Source organism: Coccidioides immitis (genome assembly GCF_000149335.2).
Source record: "Coccidioides immitis RS genomic scaffold supercont3.4, whole genome shotgun sequence".
Taxonomy (NCBI): Eukaryota; Fungi; Ascomycota; class Eurotiomycetes; order Onygenales; family Onygenaceae; genus Coccidioides; species Coccidioides immitis.
The window spans coordinates 1305232-1323974 of record NW_004504311.1 but is presented as its reverse complement, the minus strand read 5'-3'; the positions used below and the strand labels follow the sequence as shown (position 1 = coordinate 1323974).

Here is an 18743-nt window from a genome sequence, read left to right as displayed (position 1 = left end):
ATCTTCCTCCATAGAGCCTGCAGCGTTCATTTCACCGCGGAATAGTATGGTCCACGAGAGTCGGGGGAGTGTCTGAAGGTTCCGTGATGGATCGAAATTTCTAGACATCCTCACTCATTCAACGGTCATGGCAGTAGTGGATAATGCTGGTTTATCATCAAAATTTTCTACGAAATCCCGATAGCTGGCCTTGAGGCATCGCTCAGAGTTACCTCAGAAGGCGTTGTCGCCTTCTGGAGTGAATTTTTGAGTCCATTCATCACAATTTTGAGATGATACTTGCTTCTATTCTTTTACTCACACCTGTTTAGATTTTTGTTCCGCATAATAAAAGCGCCTCAAAATGAGGGAGTTTGACGCTCTCGTCTCCGAGTACCAACATGACAAGCGCAAGCCCAAGGAAGCGGAAGCCTTGACAACTCTGCGCAAAGTTGCTTCTTTAGTCAAACCGATCATGCGTCAGAGATCTTGGAGAGTCGGGACCCTTTGCGAATTCTACCCTGCACAGGCCAACTTATTAGGCCTAAATATCAACCATGGCGAGAAGATATGTCTTCGGTTGAGAAGTCCGCATGACGAGAAGCAGTTCATCCCTCTCGAGCAAATAGTCGATACCATGCTTCATGAGTGAGTTCCTCTAATTGAGTTCGTTCCCATACCTTTTTCTAGGCTTGTTCCTTACTAGATATGTTTAGGTTATGCCATATTGTTCATGGACCTCATAACCAAGAGTTCCACGCACTCTGGAACCAGCTCCGTGATGAACACGAACAGCTTTTCCGGAAAGGATATACTGGTGAAGGCTTTCTCTCGGCGGGACACCGGCTTGGTGGTAAAAGAGTTCCACCGGACGAATTGCGGAGACAGGCTCGTGCGGCTGCTGAAAAACGCCGGGTTCTCACGGCAGGATCTGGCCAGAGGCTCGGAGGCATGCCCGCTTCTCGAGGTGCGGATATGAGGAAGGTTATTGCGGATGCTGCAGAGAGACGGAAAAAGGTAACTGAAGGTTGCGCCAGTGGTACAAAGGAGGGCCAAAAACTCGCAGACGAGGTTTCGCATAACGGATTCAGGACAAAGGCGGAAGAAGATGATGCCAATGAACGTGCGATTATGGAGGCGTATATTGAGCTAATCCAACAAGAAGAGAGGGAACAGTATGGCAGCTTATACGTCCCCCCGAGTGCCGCCAATCCAGCAGGACCACGAGCTCTTGCACCACCCCCTGTCCCTGAGAGTACAAAACCAAGGCTTACGACTACATCGGAACAAACGACAGAAGGGGATATAGACATTTGGCCATGTCCAGTATGTACTCTCGTAAATCCATCGATGTTCCTGTGTTGTGATGCATGCGGGTCAGAACGTCCCCAAGTCGTGAATCCTTCTCCGCCTCAAAAACCACCAAGGCCTTCCCAGAAACATTCGTTTCCCGAAGAAAGGCAGTCGGCCGGTAGCAATGCTTCGACGAAATCTCGCAGATCTGCGGTCGATTCGCTGAGAGAGATCGACGACCGAATGGCGAAAAGGCCCCTTGGGTGGGTTTGTCATATGTGTGGAACATTTATGGAATCGGAATGGTGGACTTGCGCGTGCTGCGGAACAATCAAACAGTCGTCATGATTTTACTAAGGGTTGGGTTGATGGGAAATATTTGCAGATTATGATGTTTATGAACAATACCCCTTTTGATATACAGAGTACGGAGTAGAGATACGGAGTATAGGAATTTGCTTTTTCTGCTGCTTTGGAGATTCCGGGTTAGTACGGAGTGCTCTGTACGGAGTATGGTCCACTGGCTTCTGTCAATATTTTCATTCAACCTCAAACCTCTCGCTGCCCTCCACATCGAGCAGCGATCTGGGGTTTCAACTTGTCTGCCAACTGGAGCTGGCTCACGCCCCCGCTGAACCTTGTCGGATAAATTATTCACCGAATTTCTGCGACCTACCTAGTTAACCTTCAAAATTTACTTGAAATTTTTAATGTTGGAACTTCCACACAACAAAGTCCACAACTTGAACCATTCAAAGCAGTTCAGCTTGCATTGGACTTCGCTCAGCCTTCTCCTTGCCTTCTTGCATTAACTTATGTTAACTTGAGTAAGTGTCTCTATATTTCTTGTTTCCGCAACATTAGCGCATATACTGCACACAACATGCCATTTCAACGACTACATGATGATCTACCATGACCCATATACTTAGGAAGAGCCGGAAGAGGAATGGCAGCCCATCAATTCCTCCTTTGAGAGGGAAAACTCCAAAGATAAATATGTATCAAGAAACCCAGCAGGGAAGGCAAAACGGCAGCTTTGGTTCTTGACGCATCGTCATATGCGTTCTTCGCTCCGATGCTATTCCCTTTTGTCTTCTCCTGCTGCGCATATTGGTTCATTGCCATTTTATCTAGGGGGATGGGATTGTCGTCGGTGCTTAGAACGGGTTCTGCTGATATTGTACCTATTATCTCGAGGAAGGAAGGTGGGATATTCTTTCGTTGCTGTTCGGGTTCGGGATCAGATTTGGGCCTTAACTTTTGAGGTCGAAATGTTCTGGATCTGGGACATGCTACGGACGCTGTATCTCACCTTCTTACCTTGCTTTATCTTGGTTTAACCACATTTTCCTTTATTGCTAGCGTGAAAGTGAAAGCTAACATGTGCCATGGGTTACTGCCCTAGATTTAGGAATACCTTGCCCAACAGTACACAACCATAATCTTAGCGAGAAGCTACAGCGGGAGCACAGGATATTTGAGATATACTCACCAGTATATAGGTGTGACGAGGAGAGATGTATGATCCTTTGGGTGTTTGTTGCTTCCATAGCTAATAGACAGCTACAACTCGAGCATTATGATATTTAAATCTATTTCTTTCTTTCTGATATGCTCTTTATAATAACTTATACATCAGCCCTTGTTACCATCTGCAAAGGTGACTATTCACAGAACTCCGGAAGGTATCCAAAAATAACAATTGCAACTCCTTCCAGGGCGCCACTTTTGACCAAAGATCTTTTGTTTTCCATCGCTAATGCTTTCTTCAGGCCACAGTGATAAACTGTCTCTTCTTTACACCTCTTTGCTGCTGTTCTTCCTGTTCCCACATCTCCTCGTCAATGTAATCCGACTTGCCCTTATCTCGTACCTGCCCGCCAATAAACTGCAACGCAGCCAAATTATAACCCATTTCATCCTTCTGCTTGGAAAGTACTCGTCGAAGATTTCCTCGGATACCATCCAGCATCGGTCTCATCATTTTGCTCGCCACTATTTGCCGATGATGCGTCTTGAGGATGAAAAATAATATGCGGCACGTCAAGGGAATATCCCATTCTTTGCTGGCCCAGATATTCAAAAATGTAAAAAGAGCGGGGAGTTGTGAAAAGGGAAGGACAAGAAGGGCATCTTGCAGAGAAGCAGCGGGGATCTTCTGGATGGTGTTGAGAAGATACTTTTCGGCCGAAACATTGCCATATGCAAGATAGAGAGGGTTTCGGGACGGGGGTGCCACCTTGGGATTAGAGGCTTTGCGCTCATTGAACTCACGCAATAGCTCCAGATCTTCCATTCCAAGTTCAAGAGCCTCAATGATTCTTTCTCCCGCCGTTAAAGTTTCCATAGTTTGTTTGCTGGCGGCCACGGCCTCTGCTTTGTCGTCGCCTTCAGCAGCCTCTTCGTCCCGATCTAGAGACTCGGCGAGGTTTTGCTCATATAACTCTTCTAATTCCTTCTCTCGCTCCTCTTCCAAGAATATCTGCTCATCAGTCTGTTGCCAGGTTCTTATACTCTTATCATGACTTGCGGTAACGATGAACTCTCCAGAATGGCTCATTATCAAAGACCAAATCTCCCCGTGGTGACCTTCGAGTTTTTGTATTTGCTCAAACTTATCGCCATCCCAATATTTAATTAGGCGATCCTTGCTAGCGCTAAAGAAGTTGTGGCCGTCTCCTTTGTTATTAGGCATGAACGCAACCGCCATGATGCTGTCCTGATGTGCGAACAGTGCCTTATGACAGTCACCGAAATCGAGGCCCCAGAGTCGTACATTCTTATCCGCAGAGCAAGTGACGATTAATTTGCTGTCGTATGAAATATCCATGTTGAGGACGGGAAGTTTATGACCATAAAGATTCAAGAAAAGCTTCAGGGTATCAACGAAAAAGACTTTGACTGTGTTGTCCAAAAGAGAGATAGCGAGAAGACGAGCATCTGGAGAGAACTTAAGGCTAAGAATATCATCGTTCACTTTGAGAGTCCGCGTATGTACGAGCTTCAGCTTCGGCATCGTGCGTTTGGTGCCAAGAATTTCCTCTTGAACGATCTCAAACTTCCAGAACTTCGCGGTCTTGTCGGCACTACCAGTAACCATAGACTTTCCGTCAGGATGAACATGCAGAGACCACACCGGACCTTCATGAGCCTGAATTGTGTCAAGGAGGGTGGACGAGGCGATGTCAAACACTTCTAGTTCTCCATTCTTGTTCCCAACAACCACAATTTTATCTCCAGGAAGGAAAGTCGAACATAGAGCATAACCACAGTCCAATGTTCGGAGACACATCTGCGTTCGGATATTCCAAATCTTCAAGTTTCCATTAGAGGCGGACGAGAGCATCCTATCGTCCGAACTTAGTGCTAGTGATCGAACATCTGTTCGATGGCCGGGGATCTCGACGGACAATGTCCGGCTGTAATCAATCTCTTCCTGATCCTTCTTCTTCTCTGCAGAGACAACGTTATAAACCTCCAGCTGGTTGTTTGTCGTTGCCGCGAGGAACTGCAATCCTTTTCCACCCATCCAATCTACTGACCGGATCTTTCCTCCAGTTCTGACAATTGCGTGTGACACAAAGATTTCAGTTATTGGTACAGCCGCGAGAGAATCCGGACCGCTCGGTACGAGATTGGCGTTTTCACCGTCCTGGTCTCCATCTTTCTCCTTTCTCCTCTTTCGCTTTCTGGCCAGACTTTTCTGGATTTCTTTTTCACCTCTAATACGTAATATTTCAACCGACTTTTCAGAGCCGTGAACGGCGATGTAATCTGCGTGCGGATGAAAGTGCACGCCAAGCGTTCGATCTTTGCCCTGGCGATATAAATTTCCCCGGTCCACCAGGATCTTCTGCATATTCACCCCTTCTTTCTCCTTTGCAATTTCTTTCATGGCATTCGAGTCAATCGACCACACCCTTAGCTCCCCTTCGTTCCCGGCAGTAATACATCCGCTCTGGTCGGGTGATAGGCCTAGACTCCAACATTCCCCGTTACTTTGAGCAATGTGTGTCTCGATACAATGTTGTGAAGATAAATCCCAAATCTTGATCAACGAATCCTTTCCCGTGCTCAAGAGAAACTTCTGTTGCTCAGAGCCATCTTGCAGTTCTGCAGTATCATCTTCAGCGTTGGAGTCGGACAAGAAATGAAGCGAAGTAATCTGATCGGTATGACCGCGTAATTTTACGAGGCCGACCTCTGCAATTAAGTCCCATATAATAATATTAGTGTCTCGCGAGCCGCTTGCCAACCGTGTTCCTCCTTGATCGAACGCTAGCTGTGTGACTGCAGTTTTATGACCGTTGAATGAAATAATAACTGTACCCAACCGGGAGTCCCATAATCGAATGCTGCCATCCTCATATCTACCTCCAATATTAGTGCCAACTCAAATATAGACAAAGTATACAATTCATACCCAACCGCAAAGATATCCTCGTCAGCTTTGCTCCGCGAAATACAGGTAACTTGCGCACTGCAATCGGAGTCCCGCCACTTCGCTAGCATCTCTCCTTTTTTCACATCCCAACAGAAGATATCTTCCCCAGCACCTACAATTGCTCGCCCAGCGCCTGTATGGCGAGGAGCCGCCAAGAGACCTTCATCTTTTATCCAGACCACATTCGATGTAGCGGAGGTAACGAGGCCAAAAGTTTTGGACGCTTCAAATTTTCTATAGAAGTAAGAGAAAGAACGTCAGCATTTATTTATGGGATATGGATACAATGGTTCTCGCTTACAAGTACGACTTGACCATCTTTTCGCCCTGGATTCACGGGAATCGAAGCAATTCCGCAGTTGCGCCCGCTGTCCGCATCTACTCCGTCTGGTGGTGAAGAAAATGAAAATAAAGTTTCGAAGCTGCTGCGCTCCGGCGACCGACACACACCAGCTTGGCAGGCTTGGTCCCCAAACCAAGGAGCGCCAACCATCAAGGCGATGACGACGGAGCAGATACAGGCATTCTATCGCCCATCGCATTTCTCAGGCCCAGCGAGACCAATTACTGGAAGGACCCCCAATTCTGTCATGCCCATTTCCTTGGCATAATGTTGCTTCTAGATTACCAGAATGTCCTTCTTCAATCTTTGCTCACGGAGCGGTTCTCCGCGTAAGTATCCCCCGCCTAGCATGTATGCGGTGGCCTACAATCTCCCGCTCTTCCGCTGACGCTGCACCGCATAGCGCATCTCCCGTCTCGATCGACCAAATAGTCTCCGATTTCGACGGCGTCACCTTCCACGTCTCTACACCCGAATCCAAAACGAAGATCCTCATCTCCATCTCCGTGAAATGCTTCCGTGAACTGATACAATACGGCGCTCAGGATGTTCTTGAGAGGGAATATGGTCCATATATCGTATCCCCGGAAGCCGGATATGACTTCTCTATTGTTGTGGACCTCGAAAACCTTCCATCTGAACCCGAGGCGCGTGAAGAACTCATAAACCGGATTTCACTCCTAAAACGAAATGCCATGGCTGCACCATTTGAGCGGGCGTTCCAGCAATATTCAAAGCTCGAAGAAGAAGCTGTAAAGTACACAACGGAGGCTATACCTCAGCGAGTCAAGGATGGAGGAGAGGTGATGACCATTCATTACCGCGAAGAAGAGGCCATATTTATCAAAGCGTATCACGACAGTGTGGCGGTAATCTTTAGCACGGTCTTCAGGGATGAGACAGATAGGATCTTCGGCAAGGTGTTTTTGCAGGTGTGTCTTTTTAATTAACTTACCCGAGCCATCGATAGGCTGGTTTACTGATAGGATACTTAGGAACTTGTTGATGTTAGAAGGAGGGCAATCACGAACGCTCCACAGGTATTGTTCCGGCATGATCCTCCGCTAGAATTACAAGGAGTACCAGGACTTAAAAACGCTCAAAATGGCGAAATTGGTTATATTACCTTTAGTAAGGCCGAACTTTCAGCCTTATACCATTCTCAGCTAACATTCCCTTAAGTTCTCTACCCTCGACACCTACTTCCCCAGAAGCGCGCTGAGACCATTTCACATATTCAAACTTTCCGAGACTACTTCCACTATCATATTAAGGCATCCAAGGTTTGTCATAAAACATGGCCTGCCTTTGTCAGGTAGGAGTGCTAACGTACATGCCCTTATAGGCATATATCCACACCCGTATGCGGAAACGAACAGCCGACTTCCTTCAAGGTAAGTGATTCAATTATTTGCTGGATTTTTATTAGGATTCAAGGCTAATATATAACCTAGTTCTCAACCGTGCCCGGCCTGAAAATGAGGAACGAGAAAGGAAGACTGCCAGTGGAAGAACGTTCAGAGTTCAAGGCTAGAATAAGTCTGGACAAGGGGGTAGTTTTTCTAAGTTGTAGCACTTTCTTCCCATGTTACTCTGAGAACCGCCATATAGATCTTGCTGCAGCTTCCAACGTTCATCCCAGATACATAGCAATAGTCTCAATTGGCCAGTTATATCAGTTGAAAATGAAACTGGCACAAAGCCTCTGATATATATTATAAACCTGAGCCTGCTAAATGGGCCAAAAAAAAAAAAAAAAAAATATCCATATGTTACCTGTGCCGAGCAATCAGCCCATCGAGCCATATCACAGCTTGCGGTGAGTCACAAGAGAGTCTCCTGACGGTGGCAGCCTTGCCAGCCACCTGATATAAAGTCCAGATAGGCCTCTAAAACTTTTACCTGCAAACCAGGAGGGGGCTTAGCCTTTCACAAAGGGAAAATTTTTCAACACCACATTTATGAAACTGGGAAACGGAGAGTTCCAAACACCACAAAGGTGAGTGTAGTTAAGCTCTTGACATCCACAGACCTAGATGTTATATCCACTCAACCTATCTTCCCTGGAACCACTAACAATATCAAAACTCACTATTATCACCCTTTTTTAGGATGATTAATATCATATCACAAACAGGACTCCCATGTGCTCAATTAATCGTAATATCAGATATAGCTCTTGTTGTTGGGGCATTCAGTATCATGAATGGCGGCTGCGCTTCAGATTGTCGCTCGTGTAGTGACTGTGTAATAGGAGGTGAATGGGGCGGAGGCACCTATTCATGTGCGCCAGGATACCCTCAATTGAAATTTCTTTTTTTCAAAGAATAGAAGGCCGGGAGAAAAGAAGGAGGTTGAGCTATCTCAGCTCGATTCTTTTCGACAGCTGCCAGCCCTACTTTCCCACAAGCTTTCTCAGTATCTGCTCTCCATAGTTCTTCACCTCCCACAGCATATCTCAACATCATTATCACAACTGCATCTTTTCAATTTGGATTCAAGCTTGCAAGTTTATTATCCTTGTTCTGAGAGCTTTCAAATTTCGACCATCTCAGGCCGATAGCCTGCGAAGATGTCTTCAATGTCATCGTCGTCGATGGCATCCGACAATAGTTGCTATCTTTTGCCGAATTCTAGGTATGAAGGGCCTCCGTACTGTATTAGAGAACCTAGCCCCGAGAGATATGAAGAAGTAGAGCCCCCTTATGGACTCAATACTCGATCTTTCGGGGAATATAACCCTGAGAAACCTCAGAAGCTCGAGTCCATTTATGGAGGCAGTGTCCCGTTTCGCAAGGAGTATCAAATTGATAGACAAGAGAAGCCCTCACCCACCCATGGAAATGGTACTCGCTTTTACGCAAACATCAAGCACAAGGTACGAGAGGAAATCAAACCGGCTTACGCAAGTGGTATTCGACCCCTCGAGGAACGTATAGCTGAGAGGCTCGAGGGAATTGTGGAGTTGGCCTCCAAAGTATACGGCATTGCAAAAGTGGTTCTGGAAGTCATGATGGCCTTTGGTGCAGTTGTATGTTCCCCTAAGGTATAAAGATTACTTGTCACAGACAACGTAACTAACACCTTCCAACTAGATCGACGCCACTCCGACCGGAATCAAGTTCTATATCGAGCGAGTTGAGAACCAAATGACCCAGAAAACTTGCTCAAAGCTCCTCACTGCCGTAGAAGATCTCTTCTACGCAACACATGCAACACTGAATATCGAAATCAGAAACCTTGAGCTTTGCGAAAGCTTTCACTTTGACATCCGCAACTTAGCTCCGAACAATAAGTTCAACGCTAAAGAATGCTTGCCAGAACCGAGTCATTTGAGATTGGTCTTCCAGACATGCAAAGAATATTTGACTTCTGATTGTGTGCGTAAATTCCTTGACCAAGAGCTTATTCGCCAGAAGCAAGGAGAGTACGTCGATCAGACCATGAGAATGAGCATGGCAGCAGGTTACAACCCCGAAAATGAGCTGGTTTTCCGCCAGCATATTCAAAAGTTGGTTACCGAGCCAGAATCACCATATTGTCGCCGATGGACGGGACTCAACCCAATTCATGAAGCCAGTCCAGGGATGGTCCTTGGAACTTTGAAGGAAAAGTATCTTGGCATTCTTGCCAGGGAAGCAAAGCAGGAAAAAAAGAAATCAAGAAGACAACCAGAACGCCGCAGCACCGATTCAACCCATGAAGAATGGAGACACGTTACAGCGAACCGTGAAGCATCCTATGCCATGCTCCACGGCATGTCGGTGGGCGAGCATCGAAGACAGGAAGAATCCATGTCACTCAGTGCGTACGTCAAGGAAAACCTGTGCATTTGCTTCGGATACTGCGACTGTTCCCGCAAATGCACCCTCAAGGGAAGCCGAAAGTGTCCATGTAGTTCAAGGTTGAGCGTCATCTGCGATAGTCACGAAGCAGACGAGAAAGAATGCTTTGCCGAAAAGTGCGCGGATATTGCAGCAAATGTATTTGATCGTCTATCTGCGGTTAAACGTGGTGTGCATATTTTTCAGATGATGGCGGAATTGGATATGCGCCTGGATCGTTTCCATGAAGCGGCCGTCGACTATCGGCAACAATGCGAGAGAGCATCGGGCGGTTTGAAGCGACGTTCAGATTTTTAAGGATGGGTCTCGGAAGATCTCCGTACTTGGCGACAGGGCTTTGACGATAGGGACTTCTCCGGAAGGGTGGGTTTACGACGTCACGGACATTTTGCGCTTTTTCTTCCTCAGGAAGGCTATGAGAACGAAGACACGATGCATATGGACTTGCGATGGATGGCAAGCCCTGTCTATTCCTTTATGGTTTCGACGGTGTGGAATATGAACCTGTTGAGGAAGATCTTGTACTTTTTGTTTTTAGTTTGTTGAACAAATCCTCCGTCATGACAAGCTTAAATTAGGCACTTTGGCTGCAAAATCGCAACCTTAAAACCTTGTATCCCTGTATGGGGCGTCTGTTAGCGTTGGTGGGACTCAGCTCCGGCGGCCTCGGCATTCCCTCAACGAATCGCATGTAGAGTAGATAGCCTCTCGAGTCTCACATGAGAACCGTAATGGGGCTAGGTCATCTGTTGATGCCATATTAGCGGTCATTTTTGTTGGATGTCAGGCCAGCCGTCAGAGGCGTTCGGATCCTCAAAATGACTGTTCGCCGTCGTGCCACTCCGTCCATCTCTCCTGACCACAATATTCCACCGACCAAACAACTTCGACATATATTTGCTCCAGCATGCTCACAGCCTGATTGCATGTGAGCGTCTGACATGTTATCACTGACGCTGGCATGGTCCTTAATATTCCAGCTGTTTTTCGGGCTCTGATATCATCATCTTCCAAACAAAACCCAAGCAGGCATCTACGTCACAGGTTCTCGCAATGGAGAGCTGCTAACTCGACCTACGGTATATCCACTCCGTCGCCTGCGAAGTCAGAAGACTCTCTCGCCAAATGTCCCTTTGTATTCGACACAGGCTACGCTCTATCTCCGAAGCGGCCGTCCCGGCCTTTCCCTCCGCCTTTCATATCGCCGCCGTCTTCGTCGTTCTCCGATCCTTTGACGACGCATCATCGGAGCCAAGATGCGAGACCATCGGTCAACGGAGAGATTATCAGGGGGTTGACAAATGGCGATGATGCGATCCTTGTTTCTCAGCATTTTCTTGGAGTAAATGATGGAGTTGGCGCTTGGGCAACGAAACCCCATGGCCATGCGGCGTAAGAATTCTTTACTCTTTGAGTCTGGCCCTGTTCAAGAGCTCATCCTTTGGTCTTCGTGTAGGTTATGGTCTCGATTGATCCTCCATTTCTGGGCTCTGGAAGTAGAGCGCAATGTCAACTCAACGCATCCCGATCCCGTGGAATTCCTGCAGAGAGCTTATGAGCAGACAGTTCTTGCTACGTCGTCACCGAATGAGTGGTTCGGAACTACTACAAGCGCTACCGCTCTCTTACATTACAAAAACAACGCAGGCTCGGTGACGCCACTGCTTTATGTAACGAACATTGGAGACTGTCAGATTCTTGTGCTACGCCCTAAAGAGGAAAAGGTGGTCTTTAGGACCCATGGCCAGTGGCATTGGTTTGATTGCCCCATGCAGCTCGGCACCAACAGCGTTGACAGACCACGAGATGACGCTACGTTGTCTGTAGTTGACCTCGAAGAAGATGATATCGTTGTTGCCTTATCCGATGGTGTCACGGATAACCTCTGGGAGCAAGACGTTTTGGACGTGATATTATTAAGCTTGAAGCACTGGGAAAGTGGCAAGGTGGAGAACGATGTCGGAGACCGTACCGCTGGCAAAGGCGGCGGAATGGTGTATATTGCGCAGCAACTGTTGCAAACAGCGAGATCCATCGCGCAGGATCCATCAGCGCAAACTCCATACATGGAGAAGGCAATTGATGCTGGATTGGCCATTTCAGGAGGTACGTTCTGTCTTCGCCTCTCAAAGGACTCCATCCTGATGATTTATAGGCAAAATGGATGATATCAGTGTGGTTGTTGGCCTCTGCGGAAGGAAGCCAACGTGATATAAACCTTCCGCGCTTCCCCTACCTAGAAGCAAGCGCGTAGGCTTAGCTCTCAAGATAAACCGCTTAAAATTCGACTTTTTAAGCGCCTTCGTGACAATGAGGACAAACAACCCTAGAGCTTCAACGAGCATCCCAACAGGTAAATTGAAACCAACCTTCGGAGTGTTCCTATGTAACTAATGATTACTGCAGGTTCTCGCTATTTGCTTTTCGGAGCTTTTTGCTTGGGTGCAGGTTGAAACACCTCCCCTCCCTAATGCGAGATCGGAAATAGAATTTTGTGTTTTGCAGCGATGCATTTGCTAAGGTGTTTCTCCAATAGCGTAACGGCACTTTATGGAGTATGGTTACTTTTTCCCATGGAACCCTTTTTTTGTTGATGTCCGATTTCGAACACAGTGCCGTCAGATGTCGCCTTTCGTCCAGCTGCCGGTCACATTGCTCTTTGCTCGATTCGGCTTTCGGTGTTTGACGGCCTGATATCCCATTCAAGTGGCCACCGAAACTAGCCCGGATCATAATTAATAAGCCCCAAGATAGAATTTTGAAGAAATAGTTATAGTATCTTAAAGATCTAATATAGTAATCGAAGTTTAAGAATCTACTGGAGACGCAATACCGAGTACTCCGTATGAAGTTGCGTTGAGTGCGAAAACCCAAGCAAGCTCCTTCTTGGCGATACCTTGAGCTCCAAGAAAATTTATCAAACATCGGACTTGGAACTACCGACTCTGCATGACCAAAACACTCTTTCTCCTCAGTGTCTAATTTCAATTAAATCATTTCGAGCGTAGTCTGTTCATTACAGTTACGATGAGGGCGAAACGATCAAAAAAGTACCGCAAGTTAATGCATCAGTATGAGATTACTTTTGGCTTCCGTGAGCCTTATCAAGTCCTAGGTGAAAAGGCGCCCATGACCGCGATTGTACATTTCTGATCAAACAAGCTAACCATTCCCATTTGAAAATAGTCGATTCCCATTTTTTACAAGCTGTATATGCCTTTAAGATGGATTTGATACCCGCGCTGGAACGCACCCTACAAGGGAAAGTGAAACCTTGTTAGTTTCTCGCTTCCGTACGCCGACGTCTTTTCGCAGAGATAGGCTGTGCTAATTCGAAGATATAGTTATAACAAAATGTTCCCTCGCTGCAGTAATGGCGGCTTCTTCGACCTTGTCTTCCACTTCTTCCTCCGCTCAACAATCGAAATCAGCTCCGCAGAGACGACCTCCACAACTTCCCCCACCGACCGTGCTTCCCCTCCGCTACTGCTCGCATAACGAAGATGATTCACCAATTGATGAAGCCAGCTGTTTGCTTTCCTTACTATCGCCGAGTGCAGACTCAAAAAAGAATAAAGAGCACTACATTTTAGCGTCCGCAGACCCAGCCGCCCCGCCGGCAGATGACAAAAGACGAAAATCACCCAGGCCTCCACCGAGATATGATCTTAGAAGGGATGCGCGATTGATACCCGGTGTTCCAATCATATATGTAAAGCGATCGGTAATGATATTAGAGCCGATGAGCGGGTCTTCTGAGGGAGTGCGAGATGGAGTTGAGAGGGGAAAATTCAAGGCTGGACTGGTTTCAGCGGTAAAGAAGAGAAAGAGAGACGATGATGAAGATGAAGACAGGGAACCGAAGATAAAGCAAGCCAAAAGGGTCAAAGGTCCGAATCCCCTAAGTGTTAAGAAACCGAAGAAGAGAGAGAACCCCGCGCCACAAAGGGAAGGTCTGCAAACCAAGCCTCAGGAGGTTCTCACCATTGCGAAAGACGCCGATAGGGATAATGCGGAGGATGCGCCGGTGAAGACAAAGAGGAAGAGGAAGCATAAACACAAGTCACACCAAGAAGGTGAAGCAAGGCATCATGTTTCGATAGAAGTTGAAACGTGATACCAAAGCGGCATGTAGCCAATTCAGCCTAATTTCAAGATGCAAAGATTCCTGCCCAAGAGTAGAAGGTCCATGTCTATCGTGGTAGTATTGTACAGAGTAGGGTATATCCGCTGTAAATCCTGCATTGTGCATCCTCTCTCCATGCCTGTATGCCCCGTAAAAAAATAACAAAGAGTTGAATCAAAAGAGTAAACCCAAGATGTCATACACCGACCGGCAGAAATACAATGTCATCAGAAAGTACCATGTGCGTTGGAGCATAGCATCGCCTCAAGAATATTTTCGACTCTATTCTCCCCGATCTTTCCAGATCTGCTCGATCCTCGACCGGTTTTCCCGTGCCGTGTCACGGTTTTTCTTCGCTCGCTTGAATCGTTCTGCGCCGAGACACCGGTTGACTTCGCGCTTAACCTCGTTGCAACCTCCAACGGCCTTGTAGAGAAAACCCCGGGCATGGCATTCGTCCAGGGCGTTCATGATTTCTTCGCAATCTAAAGGCGAGCCAGCAATCAGTGATGAGTTCCAAACTGGCGTTCGGGAAGCTAGGTTACCCACTTATGTTATCTTTGGTGTGGAGGTGGGAATGCATTGTGAAAGCTCACACGCTGCTGAGGGTCAAAATGTTTAGTTAAATGAAAAAAGCCCGTGTTTTAAAGGGATTAGCGGCGTGATGCGGATGCTGTAGGGGTGTGGTTTGATTTCATGCGATTCCAATGTTGGAGCGGGATGGCCTGGAACCTGGCGGAAATTGCTTGTTGATTTTCTGCCAAGGCGGTGAGCCCGTGTCCCACCAGCTTGCTTATCAAAATTTGAAATTTGTTTATCACGAAACATCAGACGACGATAAATTTTTTTTCTTCTTTTTTGGTGGGGAAGAGCTGGCACTTATTTCTCATCTTGATTCTGAAAAGGTGCTCTGTATCTGCTTTCTGTGGTCGACCCGGATCGAGTGTTCGTGAACCCTTTCGCCGATTTCCTCCAACATTTCTTCCTACTCCAAAGCAACCAGCGAGAGCTAGTTTCGAGAAGAGAAGAGCCGCGAACGGTGCACGGAAAATGTCCTCGATGATAACGGCCACCGCATGGGTGCGCCGTGGGATCGCAGCCCAATTTCCTGAAAAATACGAACTGGACGAAGATGAGATTAATAGAATATCGGAACTTGCAAGAGTTCAGCTTGAAGATGCAAAAATAGATCTGAAAGCGGCGCGAGAAGGGAATGGAGGTGAAGAGATGGACATGGATGAAGGAGAAAACGAAGCTGGGAGCTCCTCAAAGGTAGAGGGCAAAGGAAAAGGCAAAGAAGCCACCAAAGGGTCAGTACATGGTGAATTAGAAGCGGTTTGGGTGGTTGAGCCTGGAATTCTGCTTGCTGATGGTGTCGTATGATAGCAATGAGAATGGAAATGCCGATGACGACGATGATTTGAAAGAGTACGACATGGACCATTACGACAGTGATGTTGTCGATGAGGACGGCGAGCAGGTCACAATGTTCGGGAACGTTAAATCTCTCGCCTATCACCAACCCCACGAGCAAGACCCGTACCTCGTGGTACCAGAAGGCGAGGATGAAGACAATGAAAGGGAAGAACTACAGATCTTGCCATCCGACAACCTAATACTGGCCGGTAAGGTTGAAGACGAAGTCGCCCATCTGGAAGTATACGTGTATGAGGATGCGGAGGACAACCTCTACGTGCACCATGATATTATGCTTCCAGCCATACCACTGTGTGTGGAATGGCTGGACATGCCTGTTGGAAGGGGATCAGAAAACCGCTCGCACGGAAACTTTGTGGCGGTTGGTACCATGGAGCCTGACATCGAGATCTGGGATCTCGACCTGGTGGACTGTATGTATCCAAATGCCATCCTTGGGCAAGGAGGTGAAGAGGAAAGCACCGATGCAATATCGAAGAAGAAAAAGAAGTCGAAAAAGGCCAACGACGGTTACCACGTAGATTCCGTTTTGGCTCTTGCGGCAAACAGACAGCATCGCAACCTGTTGGCTTCGGGATCAGCGGATCAGACCGTTAAACTATGGGATCTGAATACGCTTAAATGCGCTAAATCATACGCAAATCACAAAGACAAGATCTGCTCGTTGGACTGGCACCCGAAAGAGTCTACCATCCTCCTCAGTGGGAGCTACGATAAGACTGTCGTTGCAGCTGATATGAGAGCGCCAGAAGCGAAAACAGCGCGCTTCCACGTTGACAGTGACGTCGAAAACGTGCGGTGGGATCCTCATGACCCAAATTTTTTCTACGTTACGACAGACAACGGCATCGTTTACTGCCACGACATCCGCAATGCGTCCGCTAAGCCCGAGTCGATAAGGCCGCTGTGGACGCTCCAGGCACACGATTCCTCCGTGTCAGCGTTCGACGTCAATCCCTGCATCCCGGGCTTCATCGCCACCGGGTCCACGGACAAACAGGTTAAGCTCTGGAACATACAGGATAACAAACCAAGCATGGTGGTGTCGAGAAAGTTGGAAGTGGGAAAGGTCTTTGCTACTTCCTTCGCTCCAGACAATGAAGTTAGCTTCCGCCTTGCTGTCGCCGGAAGCAAAGGCGTGGTACAAGTTTGGGACACGTCGACCAACGCCGCAGTTCGCCGAGCCTTTGCAGGTCGACTCGGCGCTTCCGTGCAGTTCAACGAAGCGAAGGAGGAACGGTTGGTGGGCGTTGCACAAGACGACAGCGACGACTCTGATGATGACGAGGAAATGAATGCAGATGGGCAAGAGGGAGCAGGACGAGATGGCTGGGAATCTATGGACGAAGACTAGGCTAATGGCTCGCTTGTCAGCGAGCGCCTCGGGTTACGCCAGCCAATTCTCCGAATGGCGATTCGCTCTGGTTATCGAAATCATTGAGAAAAAAAAAGTAAATCTATATGTGGATCAAAAAGCTCTTGCAGGTACTATTAATACCCCGGATTTCGCGTACATTTATGACCCGTCCTGCTCCTATCATTCAGTGTGACGTTGGCTTTTCAATATGATAAAGTTGATCTCGCGAGTCGCGAAGTTCTTTCGCATGCTTCCGAAAAAAAAAAGCCGCTTAATATTCCGTAGTGAAACACGAGAAGCAATATCCAGTTACATGGCTGTGTATGTCGGCGCTAGGTCCAGGAGTTCGCAGATCATAAACAGAATACCCTGGATAGACGTCCTAATTTGTGTCAACCACCCATCGGCTAAATGAATAAAAGCAACCATTTTCATCGCCAGGTTGCTCTGTGCTCGGCCCATTTCGACATCAGGCTATTTTTTTCTTCTTTAAAAAAAAAAATAAATAAATAAAAAGAAAAAGAAAAGATATGTCGGGGTCATGGCAGTGTTGAATCCCGATTCTGCTAATTATGGACTAGGTACTCCATACGGAGTGCGAGATAACAAGCAAGGGCTGCCATTTATGTTAATTAACGGAAGCACAAAAATCCCCGCTGCGATCACCATGTGGCGTATACTTTTCAGGCCCTCTCGAAATGCAAGGAATTGAATTTTGGGTTTTTTGTCGTCCCCATGTCAACGCCCAATCATAAGTATGTCCGAGACACTCGCTCTCTCTCTCTGTGTGTGTGTGTCTCCGTTCCGTACCACAGGACTCTGTGGCGCCCCTACAAAGGATATATCGCAAAATGCAGACGTAAGAAAACTCTCGTGGAATCTTGTCTTTAGACTTTTGTCCTCACCAAGAAGGTTATGGCGGTGGGACATGTGTGTATGTATGTACGGAGAATGTATGGACAGAAAAAGCTGGGAGGCAACGAACAGTCCGATGGTTGCCGTGGAGCATGCAAGGAACGGGGGTCTCTGGACCGTTCATTGTCCCGAATCCCGATGTCAGGCACAGCGAATAGTTATGGAGAAAGTTTACACGGATCAATGGATGATTCCCAAAAAAAAAAAAAAAAGAAAAAGAAAGGAAAAAAATCGGCCCCCCATATACCCCGTAGTTGGCTAGCAACTGCGATTCTGTTGGAGGTCGCAACACAGAAAAATAGGGGGTTATGTTGCTCGATCCTGGAGTCCCATACATACAGGGGAACAAACCAAATGTATACTCCGTCCTCCGTACTGAGTACTCCGTAGTTACATATCGAGACGATAACGGATCGGCAGCACCAAGACCCTTCTTCATCTTGGTCGAAACAAGTGGCCGTCAGTGTTTCAGCTTCCGCAATTGGTCCAGAGGGTGGAGAGAATCGAAGTCCGTGATGGAGTTGCATTTCACGTGGAGGAGCCGGGCTAAAATGCGGCGTTCCGAGATACATATGGATGAATTCCAAGTCAAGGAGGGAGAGAGGCCCAAGGGACCGGTTGGGACATGTTTTGAGGGGCGGAAGCGTCGGCCTGGCAGACTGGCAGTGCACGAGATGGCGTTGGCCGGCCGGGAGGTCGTTACAGGCGTGGATATCCTCTCAAGCAGTCGACGTTGGCCGAGTTCGTGCTCGATCGCGCCCTGGGGATCCAGCGGTTCGCGAAGTCCCGTCGGCCGGCGCCACAATAATTTTGGCGTCCTCGTGCCCAACTGCACCCGGTGGGAAGGAAGTCACTCTGCGCTTGCCTTGTGAGCCCCAAACTCAGAGGAAAGAAGGAAGGATGGAAAGGATGGAGCCAATCCAAAATCAATCCCTGCCCCCCGGTCGGAACACAGTGATGGCCAATGATAAAACGCATAAATTTTGAGCTGGCGCCTTTCC

The 18743-nt window shown here is 47.5% G+C and overlaps 11 protein-coding genes across 11 annotated transcripts; 7 read left to right on the top strand and 4 right to left on the bottom strand.

Annotated features, from left to right (window-relative positions):
• The first annotated feature begins 46 nt into the window (after positions 1-46).
• CIMG_04743 (zinc metallopeptidase) lies at positions 47-1749 on the top strand. Its single transcript, XM_001245301.2, has 2 exons — positions 47-627; positions 696-1749. The coding sequence occupies exons 1-2, from the start codon at positions 344-346 to the stop codon at positions 1618-1620; spliced, it is 1209 nt and encodes a 402-aa protein (XP_001245302.1). The 5' UTR covers positions 47-343; the 3' UTR covers positions 1621-1749.
• Positions 1750-2232: 483 nt separating this feature from the next.
• Positions 2233-2621, bottom strand: CIMG_11386 (uncharacterized protein; the record flags this gene model as incomplete). The annotated part of the gene is made up of 2 exons (XM_012358438.1): positions 2233-2551; positions 2596-2621. The coding sequence occupies 2 exons, from the start codon at positions 2619-2621 to the stop codon at positions 2233-2235; spliced, it is 345 nt and encodes a 114-aa protein (XP_012213861.1).
• Positions 2622-2827: 206 nt separating this feature from the next.
• On the bottom strand, positions 2828-6067 carry CIMG_04742 (WD repeat protein). The gene is made up of 3 exons (XM_001245300.2): positions 6021-6067; positions 5699-5953; positions 2828-5645 (listed from the first exon to the last, which is right to left on the bottom strand). Exons 1-3 carry the CDS (start codon positions 6035-6037, stop codon positions 3044-3046), a joined length of 2874 nt encoding a protein of 957 aa, XP_001245301.1. The 5' UTR covers positions 6038-6067; the 3' UTR covers positions 2828-3043.
• A 153-nt stretch (positions 6068-6220) lies between these two features.
• Positions 6221-7768, top strand: CIMG_04741 (ARP2/3 complex 34 kDa subunit). Its single transcript, XM_001245299.2, has 6 exons — positions 6221-6391; positions 6466-6994; positions 7058-7193; positions 7245-7345; positions 7408-7456; positions 7517-7768. Exons 1-6 carry the CDS (start codon positions 6330-6332, stop codon positions 7594-7596), a joined length of 957 nt encoding a protein of 318 aa, XP_001245300.1. The 5' UTR covers positions 6221-6329; the 3' UTR covers positions 7597-7768.
• An 866-nt stretch (positions 7769-8634) lies between these two features.
• Positions 8635-10334, top strand: CIMG_04740 (uncharacterized protein; the record flags this gene model as incomplete). The annotated part of the gene is made up of 2 exons (XM_001245298.2): positions 8635-9093; positions 9158-10334. 2 exons carry the CDS (start codon positions 8635-8637, stop codon positions 10202-10204), a joined length of 1506 nt encoding a protein of 501 aa, XP_001245299.1. The 3' UTR covers positions 10205-10334.
• A 381-nt stretch (positions 10335-10715) lies between these two features.
• CIMG_04739 (uncharacterized protein) lies at positions 10716-12725 on the top strand. Its single transcript, XM_001245297.2, has 4 exons — positions 10716-11299; positions 11364-12013; positions 12063-12260; positions 12314-12725. Exons 1-3 carry the CDS (start codon positions 10869-10871, stop codon positions 12116-12118), a joined length of 1137 nt encoding a protein of 378 aa, XP_001245298.1. The 5' UTR covers positions 10716-10868; the 3' UTR covers positions 12119-12260; positions 12314-12725.
• A 119-nt stretch (positions 12726-12844) lies between these two features.
• On the top strand, positions 12845-14084 carry CIMG_04738 (U3 small nucleolar RNA-associated protein 23). Its single transcript, XM_001245296.2, has 3 exons — positions 12845-13022; positions 13094-13183; positions 13252-14084. Exons 1-3 carry the CDS (start codon positions 12935-12937, stop codon positions 14022-14024), a joined length of 951 nt encoding a protein of 316 aa, XP_001245297.2. The 5' UTR covers positions 12845-12934; the 3' UTR covers positions 14025-14084.
• A 45-nt stretch (positions 14085-14129) lies between these two features.
• On the bottom strand, positions 14130-14942 carry CIMG_04737 (uncharacterized protein). The gene is made up of 2 exons (XM_001245295.2): positions 14583-14942; positions 14130-14518 (listed from the first exon to the last, which is right to left on the bottom strand). Exons 1-2 carry the CDS (start codon positions 14614-14616, stop codon positions 14316-14318), a joined length of 237 nt encoding a protein of 78 aa, XP_001245296.1. The 5' UTR covers positions 14617-14942; the 3' UTR covers positions 14130-14315.
• CIMG_04736 (rRNA processing protein Pwp1) lies at positions 14905-16985 on the top strand. The gene is made up of 2 exons (XM_001245294.2): positions 14905-15343; positions 15420-16985. Exons 1-2 carry the CDS (start codon positions 15084-15086, stop codon positions 16822-16824), a joined length of 1665 nt encoding a protein of 554 aa, XP_001245295.1. The 5' UTR covers positions 14905-15083; the 3' UTR covers positions 16825-16985.
• Positions 16986-17695: 710 nt separating this feature from the next.
• On the bottom strand, positions 17696-18350 carry CIMG_11385 (uncharacterized protein). The gene has a single exon (XM_012358437.1). It carries the CDS (start codon positions 18179-18181, stop codon positions 17741-17743), a length of 441 nt encoding a protein of 146 aa, XP_012213860.1. The 5' UTR covers positions 18182-18350; the 3' UTR covers positions 17696-17740.
• CIMG_11384 (uncharacterized protein) lies at positions 18315-18614 on the top strand (the record flags this gene model as incomplete). The annotated part of the gene is made up of 1 exon (XM_012358436.1): positions 18315-18614. The coding sequence occupies one exon, from the start codon at positions 18315-18317 to the stop codon at positions 18612-18614; it is 300 nt and encodes a 99-aa protein (XP_012213859.1).
• Between the last annotated feature and the right edge of the window lie 129 nt (positions 18615-18743).